Consider the following 12,096-nt stretch of genomic DNA (forward strand, 5'->3'; position numbering starts at 1 on the left):
CTGCACAGAGCCGCACCCTCCCTGTTGGCAACCAAGACTAGCTGAGTCAGCCCCTGTGTGTGGCAGTGCCAGTGGCAAGCACAGCATGCCAGCATGGCACAGGACTATGTGGCATGGCCAGCACTAGCCTATGGCTGCATGAAGGGGCATGACCTGGGAGATAAGAGGAAGTAGGCACAGACATAGCGTGAGTTAGTAAAACTTGTTGGCCAGTGGAGGCCTGTCCTGCTGTTGGCAGGTGTTATGGAGTGCCACCACTGAGCCTGGCAGTGACAGCACTTGTGGGTTCCTCAGCAACATCCCTGTAGAGCTTGTACTAGTGAAGCATCAGTTTGACATGGGAGATTTTTTTGGGCCTGGACAATTGCACACCAAACCCTTTATCTCACTGCAGTTCTAAGTGAATGGCAACCACATCTTTACCATCTTGCAGCTCTTTTAACTCTCTGTGGGAGCTGATTTTGTGGTCTTGTACTAGCACAGAATCACTTTTAAGAAGTTGCCCCATTGGAATTGGTACTAAAGATTAGTAACTGGATGGGGACAAGAAGATGTGAATTCCCCTCCCAAGTAAGTGTTGTGTATTAAGGATACTTATCCAGATGTTGCTTCTACAGACTTCTGCCCTAGATAGTTCTCTGTTGCTGTCAGCCATTCATCATACTCTCTTTGTTTTCTGTCCTTCCAGTGGGGCCAGTTTAACGTCCTCTTCATAAACTGAGAGTTTGGAATTTTCTTTTAAGCATATGTATGAATTGGCTACTGATTTCCAGAATCAGTTTTGGTGCTGTGCTAGAAGAGAGATTCTGTGAGGCAGGGTGTATGTGTGTGTGTGATAGGGTGACCAGGGACTACAGTGCCAAAAGGTCTGGATGCGGCTGCTGTGCCTCTGTCTCCGGTGAGGCGATACAGCTCCATATGTGTCTGAGATGGGAGTTTGCAGCTGGGAGTGGCAAAACACTTTTTTTCTGTGGATCTCCTCCTGGTACTCAGTAGGTACTGCTAGGTGCTACTCCAGTGCAAATAATGCTTAACTCGCTCTCCATGGATTCCCAGCAAGCCATTAAATTGGAGTCTGTAAATTACCCATGGCCTCAGATGAGAGATGGGAAGCTTCAATGGCAGCACCAGTCTCTGAACCTATTGGGGCCAAACAGGGACATAGTCATTAGGAAGCAATTAAATGCAAAACAGATTAATAAGGAAATGGGTTCCCCATGGACTTTTAGCCAGGTTCCTGATTAGCTCCAAGGAATTATCTTCAATCTTACTATATCTTTCTGTCCCTCATGGACCACATTCGTTGCTAATAGTCTCAGCCCCTCAGTTCTCAGCACTTTTTTATGGCCAGCAGATTGGGGGTGTTTTACTGTTTACCATAAGGCAGGGAGCAGTCGATGGGAATTCACCATGTGTCCTGAGGTTGGTTCTCCTGTCAACCAGGAGATAAAAGAATCCACTTAGCTGATGGCACTCACAGTCTTTCCTCAGCAACAACCAAGAGAAAAAAATGTCTTCTCTTCCATTCCTGTCTGTTGCAGGAACGAATGTGCTTAAGTGCTCAGGCTTTATGTCCTTCCCAGTGGTTGCTTCATCTCACCACTGGTGGCTGGACCACATAGGAAACTTGATCTTTCTCCTAAGTTAAAAAGATCCTTCCTGGGGTATGTGCCCTTTTCCTGCATATGATGATAATGCCAGTGTACTGATGTCAAGGCCAGTGGTAGCTGTGGTTGGCCCCAAGACATCTTATGTCTGTAGGTCTAGTGTCAGGAGCATTAGGAGAGATATGAACTTTCTTCAATTCATGTCTGTTTCATTAAATGATTCTGGACATCTTTGCCACATGTAAGCTTGGGCATTTCTTTGAATTTCTGCCCCTGCTTGCACTGGGTCAGAGGAGAAAGGAGGGCAGCCTGCTCCGTGCCATTTCCCTAACTATTGCTTTCTCAGCAAATGATTTTGTTTTGTAGAAGGCTACATTTCTCAGATGTTCTTCTGCATCCTTGAGTGTTGGCTTTTCTGAGTGTTTGTCTACCCAGTCTCAAGTCAGGCTACCTTGTGACACTTCCAGCATGCCTCTCATCGTAGCATCTGGATGTCTTGGCTGACGCTTCCTACATTGCTGGCATCAATTTCTGTTGATTCTGCTGTCAGTCAGGAGGTGTGTCACAATGTGCAGTTTGCTTAAGGGATTCTGAGTTGTTGTCAGTGTAGTAAGAGGACTGCAATGGGTCGGTTGTCTTGCAGATTTTGGCACAAGTGGCCACAGTTGAAAATCTTGAGCAGGGCATTTTTGTGTTGTTTTCTTCTGTAAGACAAAAGGTTACTGCTGTGAGTGTGGATACAGGTGGGGGTTTTTTAATAGAGAGGAGATAGCAAGGAGAAAAAGGATCTGTGATCAAGGTGTCTCATGAGACAGTGGGAATCCATTCTTGAATTAACTGTTGGCTACAGAATTGCTTTGTCAGGGAAAAGCCATTTGGGGAAGTTAATTAAATATCCTCCTTTCGAGAGCAGAATGAGGATGTTCTCCTCATTCAAACTTAAGGTTATCAGGCTGTCAGTACCTGGGCAAATATTTGGAAAGCATAACCTTGTGCCATCAGTATACAGATACAATTTCTTGTTCCTTGGAGGCTATTCCTGGCATTTGTTATGTTTTCTTCTCACAGTGGAGTGGGTGTTTTGAGAATGAGTTTTGTCTCACAGTGAAGTTGCCCAAGTGATGGATTCTGGAAAGAAAAGGAGTGGGTGTACATGTGTGTGTTTTTCAAAAATAACCTACAGTTTCTGAATAGTTCAAACCAATGAAATAGCCTGTGTCTTTGGACTTCCCTCATGATTCAGTAACACTGTGTGCCTTAAATAGTTAGTGATGTCCTAAAATAGTTTCTTCCTGATGGAGGTGGACTGCATCTGCAGAGAGAAGTCGCCAGGAACTCTCCATGGCATTCCTTCAAAAAGGCAGCTTTGAATGGGGACTGTGGGCTATTCTACACCACAGCCAGTGTGTGCAGTGGTGGCTCTCATTGCTTGTGTTTCAGCCTGTGGTGAACTGAGGTGAGAAGCAAATGAACTTCCCTATGAGACATGGAATAGCCATTAGGTGGCAGTGACTTTCTGTCACCAAACTAAATGGAACCAGTAATAGAGAGGTGAAGAGCTTCAGAGCCCATACACAGTCCCTGAGCTGATCATGTTTGGTTGCCCTATTATGTGCTCCCCAGGATGTCTCTTCATCTAAAAGGCATGGTCGACACTAATGCCATCTAAAAAAGCTACGAGCAGGGCCAGCTGGTGGCTTGATTACTCTACATTTTGAGCACTGCTGTCTAGCAAACTTCCTGCCAACACATAAAGCACAAAAGCTTTGCATTGAAAACACATAACAAGCTGTAAAATAAGTCTTATAATTATATGACACTTCCTTTTCCTCCTTGTGCTTTCTAGAGTGGTGTCAGCTGAACGCTCTGGCCACAGCATCACTAGGTTTTAATTTTGTAGCATTAGGAAGGTCCTTTTTTTTCTGGGATGTGTGCCTATGAAACAAGATGTTCTTCAGTCATCTGCAGTGATTTATTCAGAGAAATGGGCCATCTACTGTGACATTTTTGGAGGTGGAAGAAGGAGAGAAGTGAGGGAAAAGAGGCAGTGCCTCATTTATTGGATCTTTTTTCCTGGCTGTGCACTCTTGTCCCTGAAGTGCTTTGCTCCAGGAGCATGAGTGTGAGTTGACAGGCACACCGCATGGTTGAGCTGTCTCCCTCAGCTCCCCAGCAGGAGTGACACTGTGTGCCTTGGGAGCTTTTAGCCATCTCTCCTCCAGGTGGGGCTATCCTTTTTTATTTGAATCCCCGAGGACCTCATCACTTTGCTTCCTTACAGCTGCCGAAGAGGTACACAGTAGCCAGAGGAGTATCTGAAGAGTATCCCACCTGGTGCAGTGAGGAAACCATTAGGAAGCCCTTGAAGAATGCAGTGCTGCGAGGAATTTGTATCATAAGAAACATTGTAAAAGGACAAATGGGAAGAGGAGAAATAATCATGTTTTATTTAATGTTTGGACTGTGCCTTGAGTCCCAATGTGAAATGAACAAAAACGAATACTCAGCAGTACAAAGTGAAGAGATGTATGGCAAGAGATGGTATCTTCTCTGAAGAGCTCATGTTTGATTTGCCTAGATTTCCACCCTATATGTGAGCGGTGCCGATGGATGCCAACATAGGATTTCTCAGAGGCTTGAAGGTCTGTGTAAAGAGGGAAGGAAACAAAAAGCAGAAATTGCTTAGGATGCCACTGTAAGTGACTTAAGGCTGATCCCACTGACTTTGGATGAGGCCCTAATTCGGGAGATTTTCTTATTAAGGACTGTGTAGCCTTGAACTACTGGCCAATTTATATGGTTGTTGGGGGCCACCTGTAAAATCAGTAGAGCTGACAGGTAGTCAGTACTTAACCTATTTTAAGAACAGGAAGACACCTGGCTTGAGAGTAGAAATAATCTTATCTGAGACTAGGAAAAATAGATACCTGAAAGTTTCTTTTGGGGATAGAGACATATCAGTACTTGCAATGTCCAACTGGACTTCTCAAGTGTTGTTTTATTTGCCCTTTGAGTCCTTAATAAGATCCGTATTGTGGATTCTGTTCCCTTTCCTAAGGTTGTTGTAGTCAGCTTGCAATGAAACACCATCTTGAAGGACCCGAAATTAGGAGTACAGAGATGTAAAACCAGGAGTGAAGAGAGTAGCATGGTGTGCAAAAGGTATTTCATGTATCAGGCCAGGTTGGAACTTCATAGCAGGACTGAATGCTGTAGATTTACTCTGCTAAACCAGTGACCTTATCACATTCTCCCCAAAGTATATCTGATAAAAGGATGTGCTGGAGGGTAGCTCACAATTATCTTACCTGTCAAGCCAGTGTCTTCATTTAGTCAGTTAAGTCAGTGGTGAGGGAGTTGCTGTGATGGATGGTGTCTTGCAAACACTCCTCTGGACTTCTTGGCAATGTGGGAGGTGTCTTAGTGAGTTCCAGGCAAATACTTTTACATATGTGGGGGCTACCCTGTTTGCATACTTGAGGGAAAGGTGTCTCTGAAAGGAACTCCGCTGTATTCTTCCATCTGGTGATGGCAGAATTGCTCAGGCAGGCTGAGGAAGCCCTGGGGACTAGGTTCCTCTTGAGCTGGGGTAGTTGCTGATTTAGTCTAGGAACAACCAAAAAGTAATGTTCAGTACTAGGTTTTAAAGCTACCCCTTGCTTTATTTACTAGGGTGTTCAGGTGTCCTGCCTAGAAATCTCCATTTCATTTCATCTGGACAGACACATCTATGCCTGTAGACATGTTCCACTGTGTTTAGGTGGGAATACTTCTGGTAAAGTAGCCACCTCTGAGACAGTCAGAGGTTCAAAGATGGCTTTAGAAGAGTCAATCCAAGATGGTAATCACATTCACTGCTAGACTAGTTAAGCCTATTTTTGGTCCCATAGAACTGGCTTGAGATATCTATTTTTCTTGGTTTTTTGCTTACTTGTATCTTTTTTGGCTTGAGAGCTCTGTTTCAGTGGCTGCACATTGTGCTGATGGTGCACCATTCAGAGCAGCTTGCTGCTCCGTCCTCTGCAGCAGCATCATCTTGGCAGGCCTGACACCAGTAACAACTTGTTTTTGTCAGTGTACTGAGTTGATGTGACATGGGAGGGGCCCACAGTGAGCAGATAAACATAGTGACAAGGGTGGTCTTTATACAGCCTCCACTCTGTTCCTAGCTCCACTTTAACAATGAATTTGCATGTGAGCCTGCACATATATGTACCTACCCAGTGTTTTATGAAATGCCTCCTGCCAAGCCTGGATGCATTTACTATCTTGCTAGTTTAGAGGTAAATTCACTGAAAAGGTCACTAGCAGAATTGCTTTTCAAAAAAACCCCATCTCCTAAAATGTCTTTAAGGCCCCTGCAGTCTCTGTTTGAAAATGTACTCATTTTGAGTAGCCTGTGAACTCTGTTACTGTGCAGCCTGTTTGTTATTGTAGGGTTCCTCTGAACACAAGTTGTTTTTTACAGAATTGCTGAAGGGCAGTGGGCTTTATTTATCATAGGACTGTTGTGTGAAGAGAAGTAGGGAAGATACGCTTTCCTCCCTCGGGCCCTTTCCTTTGCATTCACAGTCAGGCAACACAGCTGGGCATTTCCAGAGCCCAGCAGGAGCTGTTTAATCTCTGCAGTGCTCTGGTATCACCTGTTCTGTCTCTCCTCTTCCTCTCCAGGACAACTTCCCTGCTTCTATTTCTTGCAGCAAGCTGAGGTTTTGCTGTGACAATCTGAATTGGAAGTTATTCCCTGCCAATATACAGAGTGGTGATCCTTGACAGGGGAATGTTATTAAATTGAAATGATGGCTCTTGAGTGATGGGGAGTGAAGAAACAGCAAGGCCATTACCTAGAACCACGCTTTCCTCACCCTGAGTAGGTGCTTGTTTGGGGCTGTGTGCTTGAAGATGAGGTAGCTGCAACTTCATGCATGTAAGGGGCTCCCAGAAGTTGATATCACTTGTCTCCCTGACTGGCAACGTTAGACCCACTGCAACTTTCCTCGACTTCCACTCTCCCCAAAGGCTGCAGGCTAGGGACTGAATCTGTATCAGGAGTGAGGGTGATGTTTAATTCTTTTAAATCTGTGTTTTGATTTTAGGGTAGCAAGTGCTTGGTAATGTGGTTGAGGACTGAGCAAAACGGATGCAGAAGCAGCTTCATGTGTGCATCTCTCCTGGTGTATCCCCATCTGAACTCATACAGTTTCCCACACTCGCCCTGCACAGCTGACCTCTGTTCACTTGCGCTGTCATCCTCTACCAGGCCTGAATCAGCTTCCTGCTTCCTGCAGCTCTGCCCTTACCTCTCCCCACTGGTGCCTCAGCCCTGGCTACCACCTCCCTGACCCCCTGCCATGCTACTGGCAGATTGGATACAGGTTTACCCCACCTGGCCTTGCATTCCTTAGTAATTAATGTGGGAAAGATTTGCCAGGATCTTAATTTTCTGAGAGAACTAAGACCCAGGTGCCAAACCGAGGCAGGACAGCTCTCCCAGGCAAGACAGCTCTCAGGCTGTGGTTTTGCACACTCGTGTCAATGACAGCCAAGACAGCAGGTTTCCCCTTCCTAGTCCCTTTCTGGAATAGGATTCCTAGATCTGGCAGAGCTTGGTACTCATCTGAGGAGGCGAGCTCCACACTGTGAATGCCTTAGCTTCATTCCTGGAAATCTCACACCAGAAACAGTCAGATGTCAGGTCCCGTAACATGCTGAAATCCAATGAACTCACAACCCAAGGAACTCTTCCATTTACAAACAGCCAAGAAACCCATTGTATTTCATATTAGTTTGGATAGTATGGAAAGACTAATACAGATATGAATTTTATTTGAAGGATACTAAATTTAAATAAAGCAACAAGAAAGAAGTCAAGCTCTGTCCTTTTGCAAAATCTTTGAAATGGTGGGATATATGTGTAGGCAATAAAGGAAAGTTCCTTTAAATAGTGCTCACTGCTTAAAATTGTTGGACATATGTGTAGTAAATTAAAGAAGCAGCAGTGTATCAATAAGACCATTTCCTCACATGACCCCTATCCCAATGGCAGATGCCCCTCCTTCCACCTGCATTGCTCAACAAATTTCATCTCAAGAGGGGAAATGAATTCTCAGTTGCAACATGCCTAGTAATTAACCGCACTGTAATTCTGATGTGCAGTGCTGTCACCCACCATCGGGTGGGAGTGGAAAAGGCACTGCATTTTGTTGATGGTTGAACATTTGTTTTCCCCATCATTTTGACACCAGAGGTAATTGCCATTCCTGAAATATTTTCTCACTACTGTTACAAAGCAACTGTTTGGGACACACTAATTATGAAGAATCTCGTTATGACAGATTAATAGGCCAACAGAGGAGATTTCTTTTTCTTCTTTTAGGCAAATGAACAGTAAAATCTAGCAGCTCCCATACAACTGCTAGAAACACATGCTTCTCTGTAAGCCAACACATTTTTTTTTGAGATGTGGGATTTGCAAAAGTAGAACTAGAGTACAGAATGGATTTCCAAGCATGCTTTTATTGAGCTTTTGGTTTCCCAGTATTATGTCCCAAAATGAGCTTGAGTCTGGGCATTGCCATATGGAGGGGAGGTCTTCATGATTGGTATCGGACCAGTGTCTTCTCTCTGCATCATGATTGGGCAGCGTCATGAAGGCTTGGAAGTGAGGAATGCTGGACTTGTGGATTTTATGGATTTTGGAACAAGACACAAAATCATTATGTGGACTGCTTTATTGCCACTAAGGGTTCTCTCTGTCAGGGAGGTCAAATCTGATGTGCTGGTTGAGTTCCAAGTGGCCAGTGATGTTCCAACTGCTCGTGTCCCCCTGGAAGTTGCAGACTACCTGCTCCAAGTTATTCTTGTGGGGTGCTTTCTGGGAACTGTTGTGGTGTGGCCCAAAGATGGCTGCCTGCCTATAGTAGAGGGGATTGAGGCATCTTGCCTCCCCATGACTGAAGCATTTTGTCAATGCTGAGAGGAGGAAGACTTTGTATTTCTCATTGCTGTGTTTAGAAGCTCACCCAAGGTATGTGTAATCGGGACAGCAATCCATGTACACTTGGTAAATGTGCTTTCAAAGAGGCACTATATATACAGGTATGTATCTCATAGCCGACTGGCTACTATGGGATGCTAGTGAATGCCAGGTGTTGATGAGCAAACAGTTAAGAAGGAGCCAATTTTAGGCTTCAGAATAGGCATAATGTAGATTTAAAGAAGCTCCTGGATGAGGCCTGTTCATGTTGCCAGCTTTGCCTTGATGTCTCACTCAAGTCTCACTCACTCAAGTCAGGCAGTAGTCACTTATCAGAGGATCTCTGTAGTTAGGACTGAGTTCCCTCTTACCATCTCCAGCCAAGTGCTTGTCCCTGCAGCACTCTGTCCCTGTCCAGAAAAGGAGCCAATCTTCAGTGGTAATCAATGCACCGCTCCCTTCCATGCCATGATCTCCTTAATGAGAGAACAGTGAAGCTCCACTCTTTTCCAGAGACCAAATCAAGACCATGTTTGCCCCATTTTCCATCTTCTCCTGCCTGCTGACATCAACTCCCAGTTTCACTGTGACTTCATTTTTCTTCATGGGATCTCTGTCTCTCTGTGTGAAATATGTAAATGCTTTAATATTAAATATTTGAGGCTAGAAGTCATAGATAGCATTAGTTTTGGATTACTAGCTTCTGATTTCATTTCTTTGCTTTATATCCATCTTGTGTTGTGCTAATTCTCTATGGTCCTTTTTGGCATGCAAATTTTGTCTTTGGTAATATACACAGTACTGATTGTACTTTGCCAGCAAGATCTGATTCTTTGGAGGATCTTTGTCAGTATTATTGTTCTGTCAGGTTTTGCACCAATTGCCTTCTGTGTTGAGTTAACTGTTTGCCTTCTAGCCAAGGTTAGACGTTAGCCATCTTTGACTAGCCTGTCAAAGGAGATTGCCTCTTGCCTGTTATCTCCAGCGCAGTGTCATCTTTGTTTTTTCATGTCCAATATTAGCCTCTTGTACTATATTCTCCCCATTCTGCAAAGCAGTGTTAAATTTTGCTTATGTCAGATTCAGACTGAAACATTTGGATTCCTAGATGGTGCTTTCTTTTTAAAATTGTGGCAAATGCTGCCCAATACACATCTTTCTCCCCACTGAAGTTGTAAGTGAGTAGTGATGGACCAGGCTTCCCTTACCCTGCCCTTTGGGGTACTTGCACAGGAGAGCTGTGGTAATAAGCATCTTTTAAATCAAGAAAAAAGCCACCCTAGATTTTTACTCGATAAAGCCCCTTTCCTGATGTTTGTAATTGCTTCTCTGGAAGGATGGAGGATAAACATAGGCAATAGTGCAGAAATCTATTCTATAATGTTGTAGACTGAACCACTCTTAAATATTGACCAGAAACACTGATCCTGGATGAGATCAGTAACCTGCAGGTGGAGGCTTTCTGCTCCTTTTCTTCTTGTCTGAATGCACAGCTCCCCATATACTGGTAAAGTTTTCTGTTACACCCAATTCCTTGTAAATAAAGTAATGACTGACAGTGAGTCTACAGGTGGAAGGACACTCTGTTTCCTTAAAATTGGAGTGTGACGACATCCAACAGCTTTACTGACTATTTTACTTTAGGTTCTTATGTTTGGCATTTACAAATGCAGCATCCTTGCCTCATGGATGCTCATTCATCTCTAAGATGAGAGGGAAAACTCAACAACTGGCAATGGTAAGGGCAAAATGTTGAATATATAACTGTATATAAAGATGATCTCAGTTTTATTCCCCTCACAACGTTGGTGAGGCACAGCCAAGTGCAGGGGAGGCATGTACAATGTTGTTCATTGTGATACCAGCTGCAGTAAAGGCAATTGCCTCTGGTACTGCTGGGGGTAATTCCTTCTGCTTATTGTGGGAGCAAAAGCAATCTACTCTGGATGATGAATAATCAACATGCGGCCTCACCCAGGCTCTCCTTTTGTTCATCTCAGTTTGGTGCCATGTCAGATATTTATCTTTTACTTCATTAAACTGCTATCTCATGCTATTTTAAAGTGGTCCTCTCGAAGCCAATGTAGGTTCTCTCTCTTCCATGTGTTCCCAGCATCCATAACGATTGAGTAGACCAAATGCTACCTTTACTGGCCCCACAAAGCCAATTTTTTCCAAATTCCCCTTCCCTGCAGAAACCTGTTGTTTTCAGTGAGAAAGCACAGGAGTGGCTGCAAGGAAGGATCTGACCTTCTAATTGCAGTTTAACAAGTCTATTGATTGTATATGAATCAGAAGGGACACCAGCTCAGCCTCCCATACTGGTGACATTGCTGGGATGCTAATGGGCACCAGCTGTCTTTCTTGGTGTGGAGCTGTGTAGTGTCAACTAGATGAAAAAGCTGGAGTTATTTATATATATTTTTTCACTGAAGTCAGCAGCTCTGACTGATACCCTAAAGGGAACAGACCTGCTGAGTAACAAGGGGACATTCTGTGTTTGTTTTGTTTTTTTTTTTCAACATAGGCACTTTTAAAAGTAGAACTGCACTTTGCCATTGGTGATGACTTACTGGCACTCTCTGTTGGATGTGGTGCTGTGACAGTCACTGCAGTTTTTTGGAATTGACAGCGTAATCCCATCGTTGTTATCTTTCTTGACTTCCTCGTCAATCCAATTTAATCACTTATAGGTATTTCATGTGTTACTGTCTCTTTCCTCTTCAGGCATCCTGCTCCTGTGGGAAGAGGTCTGTACTTTAAAGGTCAGAGCTTCTCAGATTAAAGAAGGGGAAAGGAATCTGCCTCTGTCAGTTTGGTAAGGGGCTGTACTCTTTTTAGAGAGACTGCAAATGGAAACCCTTCTTTCTGGGTTCTGTCACCCAGCTGAATGCTGGCGTGTGTCTGCATGGCTGTAAGAGAGGGAGCCTGCTTGCTCTGCTCCTGTGGCCGTTGGAGTGACCTGTCAGGAGAGGAGTTGCATATGTACAAGGGGGAGAAGCTGCTGCTGCACGATTTAATTGCCTGACGTTGACTCAGATAGGTCCTGACTGGAGGTCAGCTGTGACGTGCAGCTGGTAGGGTGGGATTCAACTATTGGGAAGAGAAAAATGTCAGCCCACATTCTTCAGTGTTGACAAAGTGGATGTGACTATTTCTCCCCTCCAGCTGCAACGGCTGCCTCTGCGCTTCCTTCTTTTCTGCACACCCACAGTAGGAGAGCAGACTGTGTGGAGCTACCCTGTCTTGACCCTCAGCTGCTGAACTAGATGAGACTTAGCTGAGCTTTCTCAATCTTTTCTTTGGTGCTTGGGCCATGCATCCTGATAAAACTTATCTTTCAGTGTCTTTCAGTATATCTTTTGTCTGTTTGGGCTTCCTGTGGAGTCCATGGCTTTCCCAGCTCCATTTTATTGTAGGATGGATTGTGGGGACTAAGGGAAGAGGCTGTCAGATCTCCATCTTCATTCCTGCTGCTAGGATCCTTCACTTAGCTTTGAAGTTATAGCCATA

General features: G+C 44.3%; 1 protein-coding gene across 7 annotated transcripts in view; it reads left to right on the forward strand.

Moving 5' to 3' along the window:
* Nucleotides 1-12,096, forward strand: part of ADCK1 (aarF domain containing kinase 1) — a 73,752-nt gene that overhangs the window by 8,937 nt on the left and 52,719 nt on the right. For 5 of the 7 annotated variants that reach the window (XM_027672640.1, XM_027672656.1, XM_027672693.1 and 2 more), the window contains one exon: nucleotides 3,889-4,131. The exons of the other annotated variants lie outside the window; for them this stretch is intronic. In XM_027672640.1, the coding sequence (XP_027528441.1) occupies nucleotides 3,889-4,131 (243 nt within the window). The remainder of the gene's footprint in view (nucleotides 1-3,888; nucleotides 4,132-12,096) is intronic. 7 annotated transcript variants of the gene reach the window in all.

Source organism: Neopelma chrysocephalum, unplaced genomic scaffold, assembly GCF_003984885.1.
Source record: "Neopelma chrysocephalum unplaced genomic scaffold, ASM398488v2 Primary Assembly neopelma1_24, whole genome shotgun sequence".
Taxonomy (NCBI): domain Eukaryota; kingdom Metazoa; phylum Chordata; class Aves; order Passeriformes; family Pipridae; genus Neopelma; species Neopelma chrysocephalum.